The sequence below is a fragment of the Urocitellus parryii genome, chromosome 3, assembly GCF_045843805.1.
Source record: "Urocitellus parryii isolate mUroPar1 chromosome 3, mUroPar1.hap1, whole genome shotgun sequence".
NCBI classification, from domain to species: domain Eukaryota; kingdom Metazoa; phylum Chordata; class Mammalia; order Rodentia; family Sciuridae; genus Urocitellus; species Urocitellus parryii.
Window position 1 is genome coordinate 68,584,630 of NC_135533.1, and position 23,936 is coordinate 68,608,565.

The 23,936-nt window shown below is 35.1% G+C and overlaps 2 protein-coding genes across 3 annotated transcripts; one reads left to right on the plus strand and one right to left on the minus strand.

Moving 5' to 3' along the window:
- Window positions 1-840: 840 nt before the first annotated feature.
- On the minus strand, window positions 841-8,526 carry Thap5 (THAP domain containing 5). 2 transcript variants are annotated; one of them, XM_026408616.2, is made up of 4 exons: window positions 8,350-8,425; window positions 7,319-7,484; window positions 4,877-5,069; window positions 841-4,406 (listed from the first exon to the last, which is right to left on the minus strand). In XM_026408616.2, the coding sequence occupies exons 3-4, from the start codon at window positions 5,021-5,023 to the stop codon at window positions 3,498-3,500; spliced, it is 1,056 nt and encodes a 351-aa protein (XP_026264401.2). In that variant the 5' UTR covers window positions 5,024-5,069; window positions 7,319-7,484; window positions 8,350-8,425; the 3' UTR covers window positions 841-3,497. The 2 variants fall into 2 exon arrangements, with proteins under 2 accessions (XP_026264401.2, XP_026264392.2); XM_026408607.2 differs by lacking the exon at window positions 7,319-7,484 and having other exon boundaries at window positions 8,350-8,526.
- A 202-nt stretch (window positions 8,527-8,728) lies between these two features.
- On the plus strand, window positions 8,729-13,034 carry Dnajb9 (DnaJ heat shock protein family (Hsp40) member B9). Its single transcript, XM_026408179.2, has 3 exons — window positions 8,729-8,977; window positions 10,562-10,788; window positions 11,513-13,034. Exons 2-3 carry the CDS (start codon window positions 10,572-10,574, stop codon window positions 11,962-11,964), a joined length of 669 nt encoding a protein of 222 aa, XP_026263964.1. The 5' UTR covers window positions 8,729-8,977; window positions 10,562-10,571; the 3' UTR covers window positions 11,965-13,034.
- The last annotated feature ends 10,902 nt before the right edge of the window (window positions 13,035-23,936 follow it).

Consider the following 23,936-nt stretch of genomic DNA (forward strand, 5'->3'; position numbering starts at 1 on the left):
ACACGCTCTAAATTCGGGGAGAAAACTCTATAATAGTATCTTTTATATTGCCACAAATCTGGATTTGGCAACGAGCATGTTGAAACACTAATTGTTTCTTGACATCTTGTAACTGATGAAGTAATGAAAGTAGTGAAATTAGTAATGAAAGTCTTACTAAAATGAGGGTTAGAAATCCAGACTCTCAATTCACAAAGATGATTTCCTGTTCTGCTCCTGCAGATTGAGGAGGTTGAGGAAGAATCTTCACCTGATTTCTCCTTCACAGTCTTGAGCTATTTCCTAGGAAAGCACAGTTGTCAAACCAAACACATTTATATGTCCATCTGCTTTCCTTCCTCCCTCCCTTCTCCTTTCCTTCCTTTTATGGAGTCTTCCTCTCTTTCAGCCATCCATCCATCTTATCTTCCCTACTTCCTTCCATACAAATTCTGAAAAAGGGGCTGGGGATGTGGCTCAAGCAGTAGCGCGCTCACCTGGCATGCGTGCGGCCCAGGTTCAATCCTCAACACCACATACAAAGATGTTGTTTTTGCCAAAAACTAAAAAATATTAAAATTATCTCTTTTCTCTCTTTCTCTCTCTTAAAAAAAATTCTGAAAAATACTCTGATAATTTTTAGGAGGCTCACAGAGTTTCAAACTTTCTAATTCTATAATTTAGGAAATCTTGGTTTTAGAATGCATGTTTTAGTAGCAAATCTGTGACTTTTTTTTTTTTTTTTGCCTTAGTGACAAGAATTGAATTTTTCTAGCCAGTTCTCATATCTGGATCATGACTGTGAGTTTCCACAGTAGCAAAATATTGAGGAATGACTACATTTTTTTTTTCATTTTCAGAGGAGAACAGTAATAAAGTCTCTATGTATAAACACAAGAATACAAATACATTTTTTCGTTTTTAATCTAAGACCATTACAAAGAGTAATCAAACAACAATGTTACTAGCTGGCATTTCTATAGCTTTTTAGTTTACAAATCATATTTGCATATGTGATGTCATTAAATACAACCTCTGAATAAAGCACTACTTGTATTTCAGTAAAAAAGCTGAGTCCTCAGTAAACTAAGTAAATAAAGTTGAATCTTAGATTGTGACCATATTATTTTACTATCGCTTCGTTAACAATCACCTCACCTTAGTGGCTTGAAACAACATAAATTCCTTATAGTTCTATAGGTTAGATACCAGGTATGGGTCTCACTAGAGTGTGTTCCTTTCTAGGACACAGCTGTGTTCCTCATATAGGGAGAATAGTTTCCTGGTATTTCTTCCTGTAAACACACTAACCCTATTGAATCAAAACCCCACCCATATCCCCTCATTTAACTTTAATTCCTTAAATGCCCTATGACCAAATATAGATGCGCTTCAAAATATGTATAGGAGGCCACAATTCAGTCCCTATCAGGGGTGTTTTATGATCGTTTTGATTTTCTCAATGAAGCTTGTGATGAAATCCTCAGGTTGGAAGACAAGCAGGCAGGAAAAAAGTCCACCAATGCTGAAATATAATTTTGACAGACTGGTTGAGGGAATAAAGCAAGCAGACACAGGGACAGATGCATGTCTGTCATCCTTGCAAAATGCTAAGAAATTCAGTGAAGGTAGATCACAGGATAAACAAAATTACAGAGAATCAGATATAACAGTAATAACTTTGGCTTTATCTTTAGGTATTAGTGAGTAATGTGAGATGTCTGAGCTAGAAGTTATGGAGTGGGTGGGTGATAGATTTATAATTTAGGTTAAAAAAAAATAACAGCAGAATCCAAGATAATATGGAAATAGAAGACTGAAAACAAAGGCAAGATTAGCTAAGAGGCTTCTGTAATAGTCCAAATAGGAAATAATGTAGGCCAGAATCTGAAAATATTGATTTAGAGGTTAGCTGGGTTAGGTTGAGAGTACCTTCAATTATTTATAGAAAAGGCAAGGGTTGGGAATTTCGCAGTAGACTTTGTGCCTAGCATGCACAAAGCGCAAGTCCTCCAGTATTAGTGATTCAAGTATGTGCATATATATGTGTGTATATGTATATGAAAGCCATGAAAATACTTATACTTTATTAAGTTTAAACTAAGTTAAAATAATATTTTGTGACTTGTTATTTTTATCTGTATTATTCACTTTAAGTATCAGTAATATGCAATATGGGAATACTTAAGTTTTCCCCACCATGGTCATTTAATAAGATAGTTCTGATCTTTTTATAATTAGCAAACACATTATCAAATACCAATTAATTTTATTAGCCTAAAACTTAACTGAAATATAATAAAAATAATTACCATTCATTAACAAAATGATCAGCTATTCAGTTAACTAATAATTATTGAGCACCTCCTATTTTCCAGGTCCAAAAATTATGTGTTACCTCATAGAATTCTCAAAACCATCCTTTTAGATAGTAGTATTTTTAATTTAACAGATATTAAAGAATATATTGTCTCTTGTTCACATTTGGGTTTTACCAAAACGACTTTGCTTTTACATTTATATTTCTTAGTTCATGCAGATATAAACTTTATTTTTATTTATATCACCAACACCTCTCTTTCCCAAGAGAAAAACTTTGTTTTCCTAAGGACATCATCACTTATCTATAATTTGCTTATAAATTTTAATAAAATACATGGGAATATATAATAAAGTATTACTCTATTATTTTGGATTTAAAAAATGATACAAGCATATACTTTAAAAGCTACACCTATTAAGAAATAGATACAGACTATAACTTCTAAAATATGCATATATATTTAAAATTAACCTATATTTTTGGTTTATAAATATAATTTTATAAATAAGGATGTTAAAAAACTTAAATGACTTAAACATGGTCAGCTACATGTAAGGTACTAAAATATATATTCTTTCAAGTTTAAGGTACCTCTCCTAAAATCTGAGTTCAACTGAATAAAAATTAGAATAGCCATATTTTCCTTTATGTAAGATACCTAACTATAGCCAAAAGGTCAGAGAATGCAATAATAGTGAATATCAAATTCTCCCCAATTTCTATGATATAAGTACATATAATCTTATAGAAAAACTGTTTTAATAAAAGTATCAATAAATACAAAGGGAAGGGACTACAAAGAAACCGACTGAGTTCTAGTAAGGGCCCTTATTTTGCAAATTAGGGACTGGGGCTCAATCTTGATAAGTACTTTGGTCATGTCATATGTCAGTGGAAGAACCAACCTCAACTATTTTGGGGTGTTTTGACCATATCTTTGGCCTCTTATTACTGACTCATTATCTATTTACTATATTTTCATTTGGGAAACTACCCAAATTTAACTATTTTTCTCTTCTTCACAACAACTATTTTTCTTATTAATGAGCATTTTAAGAATAGGATGCAGTTCATGATATTAGAGCACTTTTGTAACTTCATCAAGATGAGAACATTATATAGGAAAAAGTTCACTTTACAGGAAATTTGGTTTAGCTGGAAAAAGCATATATAAAACCATAGCTTTAAAACTTCTTTATATCATAGTGACTTCATATGTTGTGAAATGGTTTTCTATAATCTTGACATTTTCTTCTGATAACCAGTTTTCCTGTTTTAGCTGGCTTATAAGAGCTTCTAAAGACTTTAATCTTCCTAGAGTTTGTTGCTCTTGTAGCTCTAGAAGGGTTATCTTTGAATGTAGTTTAGAGACTTTTTGCCAAAGATGTTCCTTATTTATGTCTTGTCTGCAATAAGAATGTTCAATTTGTAAAACTTCTGCCCCATGATCTATAGTCTTATATAAGGAGTCTTCAGTGTCTAAGTCTTCCATTTCCATGGTTTCTTTGGGGGCAGGTATAAAGGAATTAACTACAGGTTTAGAATTTTCTGTGGGCACAAAAATGGCAATAACAGATTGTTTATTTGTGTTTATATCTTCAACTGTTTGATTAACTGTGCTGAATAAGAATGGATTTTCCTGTGATTTAATTTCCATGGAATTATTTGTAAAGTTTGGATTAGCAAGATGACTGGTTGTTATTTCAAGTACTTCTTGGCTTTCCAAAGACTGGTGACTACCTTCTGAATTTGAAGTCGTCAAAGTAATAGTTGTAGAATTTTGATTCTCAAAAGATGTATGAAATTCTCTTAAATCTAAATCTTGGTTAATTGATTTTTCCAGGGTAGATTTCAGATTTTCAGTGTCTTCCTTAACTAGATTAAGAGTTAATACTTTATTTTGTAAGCTTCCTGGCTTTGGAGCTGTTGGCTTCAGCAAGGCAGACGAATCAAGCAATTCTACATGTTCAGGAAGCACATCTGTGTTAACTGTAATATTCTTTGCCTCATTTGATGCAAATGATTCTTCTGACCTGGCTTTTAGGCACACTTCTTTCTCTTCCAATTTTTTCTTCTGAGATTTTTTTTTGGAGAGGTCTTTTCCCTAGAAAATAATATTTTCAAATTCTAAAAAGACTTATTCTCTTATTAATTAGTCATGACTACTTAATTGTAACTTTAGGCACTATGCTGGGCAAGCACATTTGTTTAGTTAAAAAATACTCTAAACATATGATTTAAATATATCTTAAAATGTTTTTTGAAAAGCATTAAGCACATTCAATATATAAAACATTTCAATCATTAAAACACCCAACAAAAAAGCTTAACTTATTATTAATTTACATTAATAACTTAAGATTGTATACATTACCTTCTGTTTCTTAAACTACACTTCACAACAATTTAAATTTTTAAAAACTACATTACTTTTAGTAAAAGTGCAAATTAGTGTTCCTTTTCCTCAAGTATTCATTTTCCCAAAAGTTATCTTTCCCTCTTACTCTCTGTACCCATCACCTGCCACCCTATGATGTGTCACCATGCTCAGCATTACTGCCCCCACTCCAATACCTGATAGTCTTCAGGCAAAGAAAATATTGTTGGAATTGCAGTTTGTTTTAAATAACGAATACCCCATCTGATGTCAAGAGAGTCAGGAGTAAAATGGTCACTACATAGGAACTGGTATTTACTAGGAACCCAAGAATCACGTTTCATATTCTTTAACCATTTTTCAAGTCTTTCTTTGTCATGTAGAGGAAACCTGAAATTATAAAAAAAAAAAAACAGAAAAAGAAAATTTGCTGTATTTTTACATTTTGCTAGATTCTAAACATATATATCTAGCACTATTTGTCAAGTGCTGCAAAAGCTAGATACCCATCCCCACTAAACAAGAGCATCTTCATGACAACTACCATATTATCTCTCTACAGTAAGAGTACTAAGACACGCACGATATAATAGAAGCCAAAGTTTTTGCCTGAGAATAGCTTGTAAAACAGAATTCAGAGTCCCTTCAAGTAAAACAGGTATTCCTGCAAAGGATAAAATCTATTCATATTTTCTGTGGATTATGTTCCACCTTTGTTTTATTGTACAGTTTGACTAGAAGTAGGAAAGAGCATTGCATAAATTACAAATTTCCTCTCAAAAGTACTTCATATTAATACTACAAGTCACATAGTTTCTTGCCTATAATTTTAGGCAGCATTAGCTTTAATTTTAAAATAAGGCAACATTATTTCAAACAAATGATTTAGGAGAATAAAATGAATACTTGCATAAAACTACTAACATTCCATTCTCTTTACTGATATCAGCTTCAATTCTACCCATGTGATATTACTTAATTTCTGTAACCTACTTACTGGGAACTCTAAAATTCAAGTTCTAAAAAAGAAACTCTGAAGCCAGAAAAGAACTAAACATGTTAATAAAGACAAACTTGGATATTTTATTTGAAAGAAATAAGATATAAAAGAGAGAAAGGCAAGATAGTTCTCCATACATTTTGTTCCTTTATTGACAATAACCTGGATTTAGAGTTGGCTTTAACATATTGCAGTTTGTTTTAAAGGCAAAACTGGACAATGGCAGAATTTAGTAGGAAAAAATTTCCAACTAGGGCTGGGATTGTGGTTCAGTGGTAGAGGGCTCGCCTAGCAACCCAGGTTTGATTCTCAGTACCACATAAAAATAAAGACATTGTGTTGTGTCCATCTACAAAAAAATAATTCTCTCTCTTTAAAAAAAAAAAAAACAAAACTTCCAACCAGTTTAAATGTTTGCCTTAAAGTGTTCTAAACAGAAGTTTACAGTGACATATATCTCATTTAATGATTTTCCTAGGCATGTTCTAAATGATAGTTTCCTATTTAAAAAAATAGTAACAATATGGGTTTCTCATACAAAATGTAGCTATCCTACATGCCCTCTCATCCCAACTACTAAGTTTATGCTTTATAGTAAGCAGAATTTTTTTTTTCCCCTTCCTAAATTCTGCTAAATTTATAAGATCCTAGGGGAAGAGAGTCTGGGTATATTGTAGGAAATAATTTTTAATTCTGATATCCTATGTGGAAAAAAAATTAAATGATCTTTGGAAGTTACTACCATAAAAACAATATTCATATGTTTTAAAATATTCTAAGCTTGCATATGACACTTAGATTTAGAAGTATGATACGCATAACCAGAAAAAGTATTTAAAGGTAAAAAGAATAAGTTCAACCTTTTGGTATGTCTAAAATGAGAAGAAGCCTTTTAAAATAATGCTTTCTCATATGATTCTTATGTAAGGATGCTGTTTCCAAATTATTTCCATTGTACCTATAGGGTAAGTTAGCAAACCATTAAAAAAATAACATTTTGTGACTATCCTAATTACTAACTGCAATGCAGTAATTCCTCAACAAATAAATCTTTAAGAAATCTCTTAGGACATGTTTCCTGAATAACTGAGTAGCTTCATACTTGTTTAATTTGTCTGGTAATTTTGTTTATTTTATGTAATCCCCCCAGTACATATAAAAATCACACTATAAATTGGACATTGTATGCCTCTATTTACTGAATTACCATTCATATAAACTTATATACTACAGCTTGCTATAATGTGAGGATGAGCAAATTCAAGTCTTCAAGTGTGGTAGTTTGGTGCTATTAGGGAATAAAACTGAATTTTTATTTTGTGGATTACACAGGTAACTTATAAAAACCCCAATTTTTAAAAATCTCACTTTTGATTCACATTTTGAGGAAAAAGTCTTTACAAACGATCTTCATAATTCATTTGGAATTAGTTTTTCCTCCTTAAATATAGTAACTTTGAGATCATATAGGTTAAACAATTGATTAGTGCAGGATTATGCCTCCCAAATCAAAGGCCAAATAAACCTGGGAAATATTAGTTTAACATGATCTTTTACTACAAATCTTAGAACCATTAATATAGTAGCATCTGCTTTTTAACTGACAATGGATTAGATTTTTTACTCCTAAAATAACTACCTCTGTGGAAGGGATCCAAGGAGACATTACTGGATATATTGTCATGTAGTATGAATTACTTAAGGTTATCAATTTTTTTCCCCTCAATACTTCAGATGATGGAAAGCAGCTGACCATTAGTGAATGATAGTTTTTGGTCTAAAGGAAAATGGGATTCACAATACATCTGGTGAAAATAAGAAAAAGAAACAAAGAGATCAGCTCTAAAAAATTATTTTTAAATACAAGAAAAAAGGAAATAGAATATTTTAAATATTTTGATTTTCACAGGCTTTTTATATACATTAAGCCTGTACCTCCTGCAAAGTAAGCGTGAGTAAGTTCCACTAATATCTCCATTTTACAAATGAGAGAGCTGAGCACTGACAGCCTAAATTACTTGTCATTCAGCTACGAGTAAAGGAACCAGGATTTTTTAATTTAGTAAAAATACGGCTTTGGAGCCTGAGACTCTTTACACAACACTGCTTCCCTGTTCTGCATGGAAATCAGTACTCTCTAATTTCACGGAAATAATTCGGGGTCCTAGTCATTCAGAGTAACGTTTACCCTGTTCTATTCATGAACAGCATACACATCTCTGAAAAGGACACAGGTCATAACTCCAGCTTTGACACCAAACTTTCAAGGTCGTCGGTTACCTAATCTTTCCTGATAAAGTTTCTCAGGAGGAAAAAAAAATGGATTTAAATTACACCTGTGCGATCTCACAGGGAGTGCAAATTAACTTTGGGCGCACCTTCCCACCTGGCCGGTTTGATGTACCCTAAATGGTGGTAAATGTCATTTCAGGAAATGATGTCAGGTAAAGTGGAGTAAAGGTTCTGAAATATCATCGAGCATCTCTCAAGATTCACTGTTTTAACTCCTTTGTTGAGCACCAACAGGCCCCTCAAGATACACACTGAACACTCCTCTTGCGCGATGACCACTACGTCAAGCAGCTGAAGAACAGACAGCTCCAAAGGCTAGCTCCAAAGGCTACAGGACCACGGCCTAACGCTAACGCTTCTGCTCAAGGGACTACTCACGGGTAAAAGCTCAGCTTCCGGTCTTTATTGTTCGGTCCTCGGCGGTTTTTACAGCAAATCGCGGCGCAATAGCGGGGCATCACTCGGGTAAGGTCCCGGAAGACCGGGACCAGCGAGGGGCGCAGGCGGGCCCTTCTTCCTGAGGCGGGGCAGCTGGTCCAGCAGCCTAAGCCACCGCGCCTGCGCAGAGGTTCGCCCAGGGGAAAGACGTAGGAAATGTTGACTCACTTCCGCCTCCGCATGCTTCAGTACGGCCCTTCGAAGGGGTGGGGTAGGAAGTGACGCACAGGCTGAGCGGCAACAACAGTTTTCCACGTGCGCGTAGGGCGCCAGGGTCAGGTGGGTAGGTGGGAGCCAATGGGGAAGCGTTTCGTGTAGGTCGTCTCCTGAGGCGGTGGCTCCAGCAGCAGTCGCCCGCCAGTTGGGAGCGGGCTGAGAGGGGACGCGGTGGCTTAGGCGGTGCGGGGAGCGAGAGGTGATTGTGCCGGAGGCAGTGGGGCGCGCGCCGGCTCCAGGAGGCCGCGGAAGCTGGGGTGAGGGGCCGAGCCCCAGCAACCGAACGGAGCGGTTCGTGAGCGTCACCGGCGCCTCGGCTCGGTGGAGGAGGAGCGGTAGCTGGAGAGTGCGGGTGAGGGACGAGGCCGGGAGTCGCTGGGAGTGGGATTTGGAGCGTCCCCGGAACAGTGGCTTCTTGTTTGGGGCAATATTGGCCTCCATGTCTGTCGCGGTTGCCGCAAGGGCTTCGGGCTGCGGGTTCTTGGCGAAGGAAACATCAGGAGATGACCAAACTACAAAACAGAGTGTTCTGTGTGTTGGGTTGTGTCGTTGGCTTTCAGACAGCTTCTCGCTGGTCTGGGCCCCAGGCCTCAGGGAGCCCTGATGGTGGGGCTTGGACGGACAGGGCTGGTTGCCTTGTGATGAAGGTTGGATGGTCCAACCGCTGGCACTGGAAAGTAAGGCCCAGGCCGCTGTCCAGCGGGTCCGAATGAGAAGTTAGCTTAGTGGAAAAGTTAGTTTACTAAAAAATTATCAGATGTTCAACTTGAAACCTTGGAGTAACGTTTATTAGCCATCGAGGTGCCTGTCAGTGGTTAGACCCGCCTTGGAATCTGGAGCAGCCTGCCTTGGATGCGGTGTCCACTGGACATGTTCTCTTTGTGTTCTTTACACCAGGAGGTTGTACTTGATCCTTGGTACCCGTGACTATGAGTAAAGCTCTGGAGAAAAAAAAAAAAAGTAATACACCTGCTGATTATTCCCAGGAAGGGCCACAGGAGAGGAAGGCAGGCAGTTTCAACAAATCATAGTGCCTTTTCGTCAGCCTTGTTAGGTCATCATAGGTTATTAAGGATTTCTATGGTACAGCATTAAAAAACCAGGATCACTTAGTTTTGAATCTCAAATCATTAAGTATATATTATCAGGAATTCTTAAATTGAAATCTAAGGTAAAACTTCTAGTAATTTAAAGTTAAGATAAATATTTTAATTACTTAGAAGTTTGAAAATAAGAATCTGCTTTAAAGTACCCATCAAATCACTTCATATTTTCTGACAGCCTTAATAGAATTCTTAAATAGGAGTAAATTTAAACAGAACTTATTTGTCCATACTTCTTTGTTGAACATTTGGGATCTTGCATTTGTACAGGTTTTATAACTTACAAATTGTGTTGACCTTTTAAAGAACAAGTAGAATTCAACCAAATTGAGAATCATCTTTCTTGGTTTTGCCATTCCTCTCATACTTGAGTCAAATACAGAGGAGACACAAAAACTGATTTTTACTAGATATTATTGAAGACCCATCATATATATAAGCATAACAAAAATTAAAGAAAAAAATGCAAAATTAATTTAAAAGATCCCAGTCTTCCTTTCAAGAATTTGTATTCTGAAAAGAAAATAATGTATTTAGCTTCACAGGGGGAACAGTGCATTACCAATGTAAATAGCCCAGGATATCTATATAGTAGAATTCTTCCTTCCCTAAGAAAGCAACAGTCAGCATTCATTTCAGCAGGTAAGCCAGACTGGAAATAGGGATGTAGTGACACAAATACTAACCAATACAATAGAATGTACAAGATAGTATTTGCTGAACATTTTTGTGCTGCATTATTTACTTCATATATAAAGGTTCATTGGGTTTCTTTTTTAAAAAGTGTTAAGATTAGTTCCGTGGGTAAAATTTTTTCCCCCTTTCTCTTTTAGGATATTAGAAATGGCTACTCCCCAGTCAGTTTTCATCTTTGCAATCTGCATTTTAATGATAACGGAGTTAATTTTGGCCTCAAAAAGCTACTATGATATCTTAGGTGTGCCAAAGTCAGCATCAGAGCGTCAAATCAAGAAGGCTTTTCACAAATTGGCCATGAAGTACCATCCTGACAAAAATAAGAGTCCTGATGCTGAAGCAAAATTCAGAGAGATTGCAGAAGGTAAACAAATGACTTTCCTTATGTCTCATGGGTATTAATCGGTAAAGAGAATGCTAAGAAGTCTATGTATTTGAAGGTTTCATGGAGATGGGAGAACACACAAGAGAGGAATTTACATATAAATATAGTGAGATTGTGAGATATTTTTTCATAACAGATAATACTTTGGTTCATGAATGAATGAATAGACATTCAGATCTTAAAATATTGAAAATATTATTTTATTATTATTTGTAAAACACTGCTGTTTCTATGTAAAAAGGAATTTAAAAAAGGAATTCTTGCAACTGATTTATGAAACATAATATTAAGTATGTAGATTAAATATAAAAAACCTAATATAGTCTCTGACATTTTCTTCATTTAATCTGTATTTCAAAACCCATTTGTCTTTAAAGAAAAAGTATGAAAAACATTTTAACTTAAGAATAGTTTCAAAATAAATTGCACTTTGTGAATATTCAAGAGTTGATGGTAACTGATTAGAGAGTTGGAATTAAACTTTTTCATTAAGTAGTAAGGAAGTGAAAAATTAAATTTCTTAGAACTTTGTAATTGTTGTCAACAAATTTCTTTCTGGTAATGGTTGCATTCATTTAACCGATATTGGTTATTTAATGTTTGTAGGGCTTTGCTTTTACTTGTGATATGACCTCCTTCCCTAAAATATAGAGTTAAAATCATATTTGAAGAAATTTGAATATATGTAATTTATCTCTTTCAGCATATGAAACACTCTCAGATGCTAGTAGACGAAAAGAGTATGATACCCTTGGACACAGTGCTTTTACTAATGGTAAAGGACAAAGAAGCAGTGGAAGTCCTTTTGAGCAGTCATTTAACTTCAATTTTGATGATTTGTTTAAAGACTTTAGTTTTTTTGGTCAAAACCAAAATACTCGGTCTAAGAAGCATTTTGAAAATCACTTCCAGACACGCCAGGATGGTTCTAGTCGACAAAGGCATCATTTTCAGGAGTTTTCTTTTGGAGGTGGATTGTTTGATGACATGTTTGAAGATATGGAGAAAATGTTCTCTTTTAGTGGCTTTGATACCAGCAATCGACATACAGTACAGACTGAAAATAGATTTCATGGCTCTAGCAAGCACTGCAGGACTGTCACTCAACGAAGAGGAAATATGGTTACTACATACACTGATTGTTCAGGACAATAGTTGGTTCTTTTTCTTTTCTCACTAAACCCACCTAGTTGACTCTTTGTCAGTATCTTTGATGTAAAACAGTTTTCTGTGAACTATTTTGACAAGTGCATGATTTCACTTACTTTAAACAATTTGACATAGCTATTAACATATATTTAAATTGTTTTTGAAGAATTCAGCTAGTAGACAAAAATCTAATTATTAATTTTTCTGATTAGGAAAGGTTCTTTAAAGAGATATAAATCTGCCTGGGTTTTATTATTATTATTATTTTTTCCTTTCTACCTGCCCTTGGGTTCAGTAACGTGGCCAGTTTTATCACCCCCTTCCCCCACCAAAAAAAAGATTGAGTTTGCTTGATACATCAGGATTAAACTTTAAAAGTTATAATTGTGTGAAGTTGAATGATTTTTGCAGTGAAGCCTTTGCTAATTTAAAATTGCATGCTCTGTAGCATCTGAATTGGGTTGCTAAATGTTTGTGAACTAATTTATTCAGCATAGGAGAGCGGTATCTTGGTTAATTGCCACTGAAAGCTTTAGAAAGGGATGGTTTGATATTTACCACAGAACTGTGTCTTTCTATTGTAGAATTGAGGTAAGAGAAATGATTATACTGCTCTTAGTTAAGCTGGAAAAAAAATTGAAAACTTATGAAACATTGCCAAGAGACTGTTATGTGTTTAGTCCCTAGCTAATGATTTTGTAGGGTTGAAATCATAGCTACTTATACGTCTTTTTACATTTCTTTCTTAGTTGTTGGTACTCTAGGTCTTAATATGAATTTATGTGTATTTTTTTTTGTTTGTGTAGTTCTTCCTCTTTGCACTTACCTTTATCTAGAGTTTGACTAATACCTCATTCTGTTTGTAAAGCCAGCCAGTAATTTCTGTGCAACCTTATTATGTGCAATATTTTTAAATCCTAAGAAATGTGTGCTTTTGTTTCAGATAGATTTATTTCTTTAGTTCTGCACTTTTTCACATTATACTCCATATGAGTATTAATCCTATGGATACTTATTAAAACTAGTAATGTCTCATACAGCATTGTGTGTGAGTGCAAGAAATATAAATATTTACAACCCAATGTTCTCTGTTGTCATTTTATTGTTCAAAGTTTATTATGTACTTCTGGAGGTATAAAGGATGTATATAAGCAATGGGACATATGCAGATTGTAGGGTGTATTCCCCATGAAGTTACTTTTGTCTAATCCGAAAACTGATAGGATCTTGTTTTATTGTCATTTGATAATTTGCTGTTTTCTTTTCCTTCTCTCCCAAATTTTGGTGGCTTGAAGATTTTATTTACAATAGTTTTGGCCTATTTGCTTTCCCAAACAAGTGTTCTGCCACCAATTTTTTCTTCTTTAGGCCTAGTTGGGAAAAAGCAGAGACTGCAAAAAACTAATTGTTAATTACCTTTTTTTTTTTTTTTCCATTTCACAGTGTGGGGGGTTGAACTCAGGGCATGCTAGGCAGGTGCTTTAACACTGAGCTATATCCCCAGCCCTTAATTTGAGAATTGTTAAGAAAATTAATTTATTATGTTTGTGTTCCTTACTTTTTTCTTGAATGTTAAACCTAGTGTTTTGTTTTTTTTAAGAGAGAATTTTAATATTTATATTTTTTTAGTTTTCGGCGGACACAACATCTTTGTTTGTATGTGGTGCTGAGGATCGAACCCGGGCCGCACGCTTGAGCCACATCCCCAGCCCTATTTTGGGGTTTTTTAATTTTTTTTTTTTAGTTGTAGATGGACACAATACCTTTATTTATTTATTTTTATGTGGTGCTGAGGATCAAACCCAGTGTGTCAAATATGCCAGGCAAGCACTCTTATCACTGAGCCAATCCCTAGTTTTGTTTGATAATAAAAAAATTATCTTGAATTTGGGGTCGAGGCTCATAAATAGCCTATAAAACAGAATGAATGCTGCAGAAAAGGGTGGAGGTCTCATTTTCAATTTTTTTAAATTTAAATTTTATTTTTTTACAATGACAATAGAATCCGTTTTGATATAATTATACAAGCATGGAATATATCTTTTTCTAATTAGCATCCCACTGTGGATGTATACAATGGTGGGATTCACTGTCATGTTTTATATATATACACATACAAACAATTCATTCCACTGTCTTTCCTTTTCCTATCCCCCTTTCCTTCCCTCCATTCCCCATTGTCTAATCTACTGAGCTGCTATCCTCACCCCCCTTATTGTGGGTTAGCTTTCACATATCAGAGGAAACATTTGACGGAGGTCTGATTTTCAAATCAGTATTAACTTTAAGGATGCATTATTTTTGTATTGTTAGCATGTGCCCCTCTTTTTCTCCAAGGCCTGATTTTCTGATTATTGTTCTTTTCTTCATTCTGAGTATTTATTTATTTATTTATTCTGAATATTTATTTATTTGTTATGACTTGACTTTTGACTGTTTGGCATAACTTTTTTCCAAGGAAAAATTGACCCTGAATCATAGAAACTTTAGATAAAATATCAAGAAAGATACTTGGGTAATTGTGTGTGTGTGTGTGTGTGTGTGTGTGTGTGTAGTTTGGTATGTAAGCAATTGGAAATTTTACTAATAATCATAAATTTCTTGAATAAATGGTTTTCTGGTTTGTACAGACTGAATGTACAAATAGAAAATGGAAAACTATGAGGAAATGACAATACAGTAATGTAATGTATACTTCACAAAAGTCAAAAGTCCTACCCTGAGTAAAATAGTAATTTTCATATGACTTATCTTTTCCTTAAACATTCAAGTGTCTATAGGAATATGATAGACATAGATGATATTAAGTCCATACAAATTCAGATCTCTCAAATTCAATTAAGAATATGTGCCAGGCATGATGGTGCATGTCTGTAATCTCAGGAACTCAGGAGGCTGAGGTAGGAGGATTGAGTTCAAAGCCAGTCTCAGCAATTTTGCAAGGCCCTAAGCAACTTGGCAAAACCCTGTCTCTAAATAAAATATAAAAAAATGAGCTGGTGCTGTGGCTCAGTGGTTAAGGCCCTGGGTTGAATCCCCAGCACCCCCTGACCAAATTATACATTCTTGGGGTTATTGTATTGAAATAGAGTTTTGTTGAGCAATTGAAGGAATACACTAGGCATGTTCTGTGGTACATGGTCTGTAGTCCCAGCGGCTTGGGAGGCAGAGGTGTAAAGTCAGCTTCTGTAATTTAGTGAGGCCCTAAGCAACTTAGCAGGACTATGTCTAAAAATGAAAGGGGCTAGGGATGTGGCTTAGTGGTTGTGCATCCCTGGATTTAATTCCTGGTACCAACAAAACAAACACTGGGGAAAATTATATCATTGCCAAACAAAATAAGCAAATATCAGTTTCTTACTATAGAGTAGGTCTCTAAAGTTTTTATATTCTTTCTGTTAATGTTGACATTTTAAATTCAGATAGATTGAATATAGTAAAGTTATGATTGTTTTCTTCTTTCTTAATCTTCAAGAACCACTCTTGAAGAAAAGGATTGTTCCTGGGGAGCTCCTAGGGAAGGTATGGGGTTGTGATAGGAAGGCTGAGTGAGTGGAGAAGTGAAAAAAGCAGCACTTCAGTTCCATAGTAAGGCCTTTTTACTTTGCCCTTTGTAGAGAATAATAACTTCTGATTTGTCATCCACATACTTCCCCAGAACCCTAACTCCTGTTCAAAGAGGAGATCTGAAGCAGACACACCGAGGAAACTTTGTCAGCCATTGGCAACTTCATGTAGTTTCCTAAATACGGATTTCCAAGCACTATCAGACATTAACGAAAACTAACAGCTGGGAAGAGAAGCCCCAACAACCAAACCTGACATAAAGAAATATAATTCAGGAACTAGAATATCTTAAAAAAATTTAGTAGTATCAGATTTTTGAAAAGTCAGGCACAAGTTCTTGTCTAACTTACTTATTCCAGGGGTTCCTTCCATATAATGATAGCATCAGGCAAAATAGATGAAGCAGTGTTAATCCATATGTAGTTTACATGACAACAAAAGTCGGTAGGGGATGGGGGAATGTGCAGTTCATTTGTTTATTATGCAGGTTTACCTTGTCCTACAAAATTCAGATTCTTCCTTGTAACTTTGCTACTCAAATGTACTCCCCAGGTGGAACTACCTAGATAATTTGTTAGCACAGTTCCATTTATTGGTATAATACAATAATTTTTCATCATAAAAGGTGATATAATACATCATAAAAGGTGAGGGGGTACTTACATTCTTGTAGAAGGAGACAAAACCATGATAAACCAATCCCCCAAAACCAAAGAGCAAATGTTTTTACTGATAGTAGAAGTTAAACCACAATAAAGTGGGGGAGGGGAAGAAGAGAAGTTCCATAGATTAGACAAAGGGAATGAAGGGAAGGGAGGGGGGATAGAAATAGGAAAGACAGTAGAATAAGTCTAACATAATTTTCCTATGTACTTATGAAAATACCTAAGTGAATCCCACATTGTGTTCATCCATAATTACAATAAGATATATATCATGCTTATATAATTTTATCAAAATCGATTCTATTTTCAAGTATAACTTCAGAAGAACCAATTAAAAAATACCAAATAAGGTGATAAACTGAGGATAAACAAAATAGCACAGGAGAGAAAATTTGGTAAAGAAAGGCAATTTGAGAATGTGTTGTAATTTTCAACAGGATGGTCAGTGTAGGCAGCATTGAGAAGGTGAATTTGCACAGAGACTTGAAGGGAATTATTTACATGCATGAGAAGCTCTAGTAATAGCACAGAAGCCAGTGTAGTAGTTGGAGGCCAGTGAGCAAATGAGAGTAGCAAGAGATGAGTTCATGAATGTAATAAGAGTTTGGAGGTGGCCCTATAGTTCATGTAAGACTTTGCAGCCTTTGTAAAGGTTGTAAAGGTTTGGCTTTGGAATGTGATGTTTTAAGTAAATAAATGTCTTGATCTTTTAAACATTTTGAAAGGATCACAGTAGCTGCTGTGTTGAGAATAAACCATAGAGGGGTAATTTCTGTGGTGGAATAGGAAGACCAATTAGGATATTTCAGTGTTTTATACTGAGAAATCCTTGCAGTATGTGCACTGCACCAAGGTGTTAGTGGAATTGAGGTGAAATGGTAAGATTCAGATGAACTCTAAAAGTAGAACTACAAATATTTGCTTATGAATTGAATATAGATGTGAAAGGAGGAAAAGGATGATTCTGAGCCTTATATTCTAAGTAACTATGAGGACAAAGTTACCTTTAACTAAGATGGAGAAAGCTATAGGAAGAAGACATTTAAGAGGGAAAATCAGAAGTTGAGTTTGGATATACTAAATTTGAGATAAAGATGTTTTTGGAGTTTGGGGAAGAAAGCTGAGCTGGAAATGTTCATATTGGAATTGTCAAAATACGGGTGGTATTTAGAACTTTGAGATTGGATGGAATCACTAAGGGAATGGTTGTAGATATTTATAAAAAGAAGCAATTGAAGAACTGAGCCGTCAGGTACCTACAAAGGCATCTGAGAAGCAGCAGCTAGAGAGTCATGGAGTTTTGTGACTTGGAGGAAAGTAAATGTATCACGTAGTAAGAGGGGGTCAGCCTTGTAAAATGCTGCTGCTAATCTTCAAAGATGCGACTTGAACTGTCCATTGTTTTATTTAGACCTTGACAAGACAAATTCTTACCAAGTGGTGAGGGTGTGTGCCTGTCTGCAGAAGGTTTAAAACAGAATGGCAGTAAAATTAAGTGCTCTTAATGGAAGTTATTTGGATAAAATAATTATCCGTGGAGGCATTGCTGGACAAAATTGTCACACAGGCATTTTAGTAGAGTTTTAGTTATGATTCCTTCAGTGAGCAACAACTTGTTCTTCAGAATGGTTTGCTACAGAATTTTAATAAGTATTCTGTGAAAAAACAATCATGTTCAAATAAGCTTGTGAAATCTGTATTAATATTTAAACCTTGTTGTATATATTATATTTCTTTATTGGTGGATACTGTGGTCTGAATAATTATGTCCCTCCAAAATTCATGTTGAATCTTTACTTGCCAGGCATGGTATTAGGAGTTGAGGCCTGTGGGATGTGATTAGGTCATAGGGGCAGAGCCCTCCTGAGTAGGATTAGTGCCCTTGTAAAAGAGCCAGAGAGACCACTGGCCCTTTCTGCCATGAGAGGTTGTAGTATGAGGACAGCTGTGTCTGAACCAGGAAGAAAGCTCTCACCAGACAGCAAATCTTCAGGTACCTTCATCTTAGATCTCCTAGCCTTCAGATTGAGAAATAAATTTGTTTTTTTTATAAGCCACCGTCTAAACAGTATTTTGTTATAACAGTTCAACAGACTAAGACAATGTGCTTCTTAGAGCTTTCAGTTTTTATCTTGAATCTTTGGTAGAAAATACCCAGTGTTATTTGCCATACTTAGCAGGCCATGGAACCATTTTTACCAAATACCTTTAAACATATCCAAGTGTGCTACAATAAAAGCTTGGTGAATACTAGATTAAACAATCAAATTATAACAAATATTTTGAACACATACATAAACACATACCAAATAATACTTAATGTATAGGATCATGGCATATATTAGGCTGATACTTGTGCTCCCATTAGCTATGGATTAGCTCTGATTGAAAAAGGTTATCCCATCAGAGCCCATTATGGTTTTCTTTAGACTGCATTTCATCAATGTGACTTTCTTTTGATTACTGTTCTAACTACTTGAATAATGTTCATAGTAGTTTTTCTTCAGGATTATTTTACATCAATAATGACATCAAGCAAATTATGTGATTATAATTTAAATACAAATTCCTTTATTTTCCCAAGTAAATAGAAATCATCATTACTAAATTGTATTTTAAAAATAAGATAGTATTTTAGGAGGGACAAATCAAACTGTGACTATTAGGTTAAAATCAAAAGGATGAAAACGGAGAGAGGGTGAGATGGGAGGAGAAGAACAGAAGGCACCAAGTCTAGATAAGCAATGTATTGAGGTTTTGGGCCTGGAGGCAGGAGCCGGGGAGTTGCAGAGTAACGTGTAGTGTTTGGTGGGGGAATGTTGTCAACAGAAGTTTCTCTACAAAGTTTTAATTAAACAGATTTATAAAAAGTAATATCAGGTTCTGAGATGAATGAGCAATAACTTTGAAGTTCTGAACAGGTTTTTTTTTTTTTTTTTTTTGGTAGTAGAGATGGAACTCAGGTGTACTCCACCACTGAGCCACATCCCCAACCCTTTTTTGTATTTCATTTAGAGACTAAATTTAGGGTCTCACTGAGTTGCTCAGCACCTTGCTATTGCTGAGGCTGGTTTTGAACTGGCGATTCTCCTGCCTCAGCCTCCTGAGCCAATGGGATTACAGGCATATGCCACCATACCTGGCAGGAAAATAGTTTTGAGCCTATAACCAAAAAGATCAATTATTAATCAAGGATGAGACCAAAAAACAAACAAACAAACAACAATAACAACAAAAAAACATCTGGTACAACCTGGGAAATGAGACAGAGAACTGAATGTGTATTCTCACATAGGCATTAAGAAAGCTAAAAACAAATTGTGAGCAAACATTATAATTTGATATTTGGAAATTTCTTGAAAAAATTTTCTTTCATAGATTTAATTATTTAATTTATAGTTGAATTTGTTTATTATATTACAGATGTTTTCTAATATATATATATATATATATATATATACAAAGCATAAAATATTCAATTACATTTATAGGTAATTATGTAAACTGTGCCTAACATATGGGAAGGAAATGAGAAGAAAAGGTTAGGTTATTAATTCTACCATTTTTCAGGGTAGGTAATCATCTGTCTAAAGTTATAAACCAATACTAATGATTTAAGGATATTTGAAATTTTAATGACAACCATCAGAAAAGCTCTGAAAACAGACATCAGTAACACAACTTCTTTAGGAGTGGGACAGGAAGGCTGGGGAAGACTTGTTTTGCTTTTTACTTCAACCTGTAATGATTGAATTTTTGTTTGTGAATGCATTTTGTTTATACTAGTATAGAGGCTTGCAGGTTCAGGTAACAGAAAATTGTAAATTAAATTTCCTGAAGCAATAAAAGGCTTATTTTCTTCTCTATCAACAAGTCCAGAGGTTGGGCAGCTCTAGGAGTGGCATGCTTGGAACCTGGTTTTGCTTCTTTGAAGTCTTTTTGGCTCTGATCTCTCTGTGTATTGGCTTCATTCTCAGACTGATAATAAAATGACTATTATGAGCAATGAAACCTTTTAGAATGCCTTGAAAATATTTCCTATCTTCCTGGCCAGAAATGTTACCTGCTGTGACATGTCCATGCCCAAACCAATCACTACAAAAGGGTAATATGACCACCATGATTCATTTAGGCCAGTCAAGACTCAGCCTAGTGGCTCTAGTCCAGTCTCTAAAACTGAAAAGGGTGGACACCTGGCAAAAAGTTGTTCTACAAGGATGGAAGGGAAAGGTGTGCATATACTCTAACCAGTTGAATATTAAAAGACCTCAGTGGTCTTGAAGTTTTCCACTTTGTGATTTCTTCTTTACCATTTAATTATTTAGATGTCTTTAAAGGACATTGGGTACCTCTTTTTGTATTCTGGAATGATTGCTGAGTTTTTGTTTTACTCAGGGACCAACCTTACCTTAAACACTGTAGAATGTTGGCTTTAGTAGATTTAACATTTATAGTTTTAAAGTACTTGGGACAGATCTCAAGGTTCCATAATAATAATTTATGAATTTTCTGAAGTCCAAAATTGAACTGCATGTCTTGGTAGTCTATTAATTCAGGTAGTGAGCCTAACTACATATTTAACATCTATATATCGAAATATCTTGTGTGGTTTGTTAATAATCTTTATTTTAGGGTAAAGATTATGTAGGCATTTTTTAAAATATATATATTTTTTAGTGTAGGTGGACACATTGCCTTTATTTTTATTTGTTTATTTTTATTTGATGCTGAGGATTGAACCCAGTGCCTCACCTGTGCTGGGTGAGCACTCTACCATTGAGCCACAACCCCAGCACCTATGCAGGCATTTTAAGGGGGAAATGTTTTGCCAAATGGTGTTCACTATATTTAAGACCTGAGTCTATTTCCTCGAGGTTCAGGCTATTCTTTTTTTCCTCGAGTTAGTTGTTTTGCTGCCCTCTCCTTTCCTGCCAGAGTCAAACCTACATTTTCCTCATTTATTTGAATACTGGCTTTGAATTTTAAACTACTGGCTTTTAGGGAGTCAAATCTATACTGGATTATTTCCCTTAACCTTGGCCCAGCAGAGTTCTTATTTTCACTCTTTCCTCACCAATTTATGCTGCGTAGGTCCTAAGAATGCCTCATGATAGAATTTTTTTGAGTTATGATACATCATGCAATTGCCACTCATTAATTAGAAGGTTTTTTTTATGTTTTTATTTTTTAGTTGTAAGTTGGACACAATACCTTTTATTTATTTATTTATTTATTTACTTATGTGGTGCTGAGGATCGAAACCAGCACCTCGCACGTGCTGGGTGAGCACTCTACCCCTGGGCCACAATCCCAGCCCCTCATTAATTAGAAGTTTTAATAAGTCTTTCAAAAAATTTGTACTATTCAAATTTTTAAACTTACTTTCCTATTATTTAAATATAATTTCACATAATCACTTGAAGAAGTGTTATATGACTCATTACATGTATTAGGGAAAAGTCATTAAAATTCTCTGCTGACATTTCACAATTTACTTTTAGTTAGAACTTAAATATATTAATAGGTAATTATTTAAATGTGCTACATCATTTTCTTCCTTTAAATTAATTTTACCATAGCATTTTCCAAATGGTTACTGTAAGATGGGTTATACAGTTCATAATCAGAAGGGACAAGTGTTTGATCATGAATGGTATTTGGTTATCTATATTCATTTTTGTCACTTAAGTAATACTGATTCCCTGACCCAGATCACTAATATAGGCACATATATCTGGATATAAGATATGAAGAAAAACATTTTTCTTTGCCTTTTGAGGATGGTTATGATCCATTCATCTCTGTTCCCTTTTCTGTGTAGGCAGAGAAATATGTTAGTTAATATAGGCTAGTCAATGCTACAGTGACAACCCCAAACCTTAGTGACTTAACACTACAAAAGTTTCTTTTTTTCTTTTCCTTCCTTCCTGTCTTTCTTTTTGCTTTTTGATAGTACCCTGGGATGCTGTAACACTGCCCTACTAAACCCAAGCCCACATCCCCCTTTTTTTTTGGTACTAGAGATTGAACCTATGGATGCTTTATCATTTAACTACATCCGAGTCCTTTTTATGTTTTATTTTGAGACAAGGACTTGCTAAATTGCTGAGGATCTCACTACGTTTCAACTTGTTTTCTTCCTATCTCAGCCTCCCAAGTTGCTGGGATTACAGGTATGCACCACTCTGCCCAACAAAATTTATTTCTTATTCACAAAAGTTTCCTTATTATCCAGAGACTTCTCAGAGTCTTTAATATGCTAATTTTCACTGGACATCTCCAAGAAGCAGGTACGTGTGTGTGAGTGTGTGTGTGTGTGTGTGTGTGTGTGTGTGTGTGTGTGTGTGTTTTGGCGCTGGGGATTGAATCCAGGGGAATTTTGACACTGAACTCTATCCCCAACCCTTTTAATGTTTTATTTTGAGACAGGGTCTCATTAAGTTGGTAAAATTGGCCTTAAACTTGTGATCTTCCTGCCTCAGCTTCTTTAGTCACTTGGATTAGAGGCAGGGACCACTGTTCCTGGCAAGAAGATTGAGCATTTGTAAAAATCTATGCTTAAGAAACCTATTTTTTCAAGACATATCTCTCTGGGCCAATTAAATAAAAGAAGAATTCCGTGTGGTGCTCTTTGAAAACTGTGGATTAGATATACCTTTAAATCTAATTAAAGAAAAAACTTTTGAGGAAAGGCAAACTTAAGCTTTACTATAAAAGCTCGTAATGAACAAGTGCTACATTAATGTTCCCCACAGAGCTATTATGAGCTTTGTGAACATTTACTAGAAAAGCAATTTGAAGAGTCATAACCTTAAAGATGCAAAGTACGTGTGCATACTATTATGTTGTTTTGTTATTGTTGTTTTGAACACTGGGAAGGTCTGATTTGCCCAGTAATGACATATGTACTTCATTTTACTGGCCAACTGTGGTCTTATGATGGCATTTAAGAAAAGGGATCAGGAAGAAGGGACTGTAGTAGAGTGAGAAAATGGTAAATGTTAGTAATATCTATTTTAGGGAAGCACTTTATAGGTAAAGTGGTCCTTCTGTCCTCATCGTCTCCCCTCCCTTGCCTTCCTCATTCCCTTTCTCTTTTATCTCTTCAGTTCTTTTCTAATTCTGATTATACTCATTTCCTAAGTGACTTCATAGATTTAATATCAATATGCCTGCAGTTCCAAATTTCTGACTAACCAAGATTGATTCATTCAAAACTCAAGATTCATATATTCAACAGCCTAAATTATACCTTAACTCCCACCTCAAACCTGCTGCATCTCAGCTGCTTGCAAATTAATCCTTCCAGTTGCCCAAGTTTAAACCTTGGAGCAATTTTTAATTTCTGTAAAGCTCTTGCATTTGCACCTGCAGTGAATCCCAATGGATATGCCTTCAGCACATTTCTGGAATCTTACAGTATTTTATCCTCTCCAATGCTAACACCACCATCATCTTTCATTTGGATTATTAGGTAAATTTCCATGCTTTACCCCTTATATTCTGTTATCAAGAAACACTTAGAATTATTCCTTTAAAAGGTAAACCAGAACTTGATTGTTCTCTGCCTAAAGCCTTCCATCTGCTCCTTTCTCATTCACAGTAAAAGCTACATAATTTAAAATGATCTACAAAGTCCTATGCAATCAGCCCATCCTCCCCCTCAACTAATTTTATCATATTGTACTTTTCTCCTTGTTTACTCTGTTCTTGCTGAAAGGTTTACTTTGTTCTTACTAGGAACAT

Coding starts and splice junctions, on each gene's coding strand:
- Thap5 (XM_026408607.2), bottom strand. CDS start 8,429: ATGCCCCGCTATTGCGCCGCGATTTGCTGTAAAAACCGCCGAGGACCG. Junction 5,070..8,349: donor CGGAAGCTGAGCTTTTACCC/GTGAGTAGTCCC, acceptor TTATAATTTCAG/GTTTCCTCTACATGACAAAG. Junction 4,407..4,876: donor CTTTGCCTGAAGACTATCAG/GTATTGGAGTGG, acceptor ATTATTTTCTAG/GGAAAAGACCTCTCCAAAAA.
- Dnajb9 (XM_026408179.2), top strand. CDS start 10,572: ATGGCTACTCCCCAGTCAGTTTTCATCTTTGCAATCTGCATTTTAATG. Junction 10,789..11,512: donor ATTCAGAGAGATTGCAGAAG/GTAAACAAATGA, acceptor TATCTCTTTCAG/CATATGAAACACTCTCAGAT.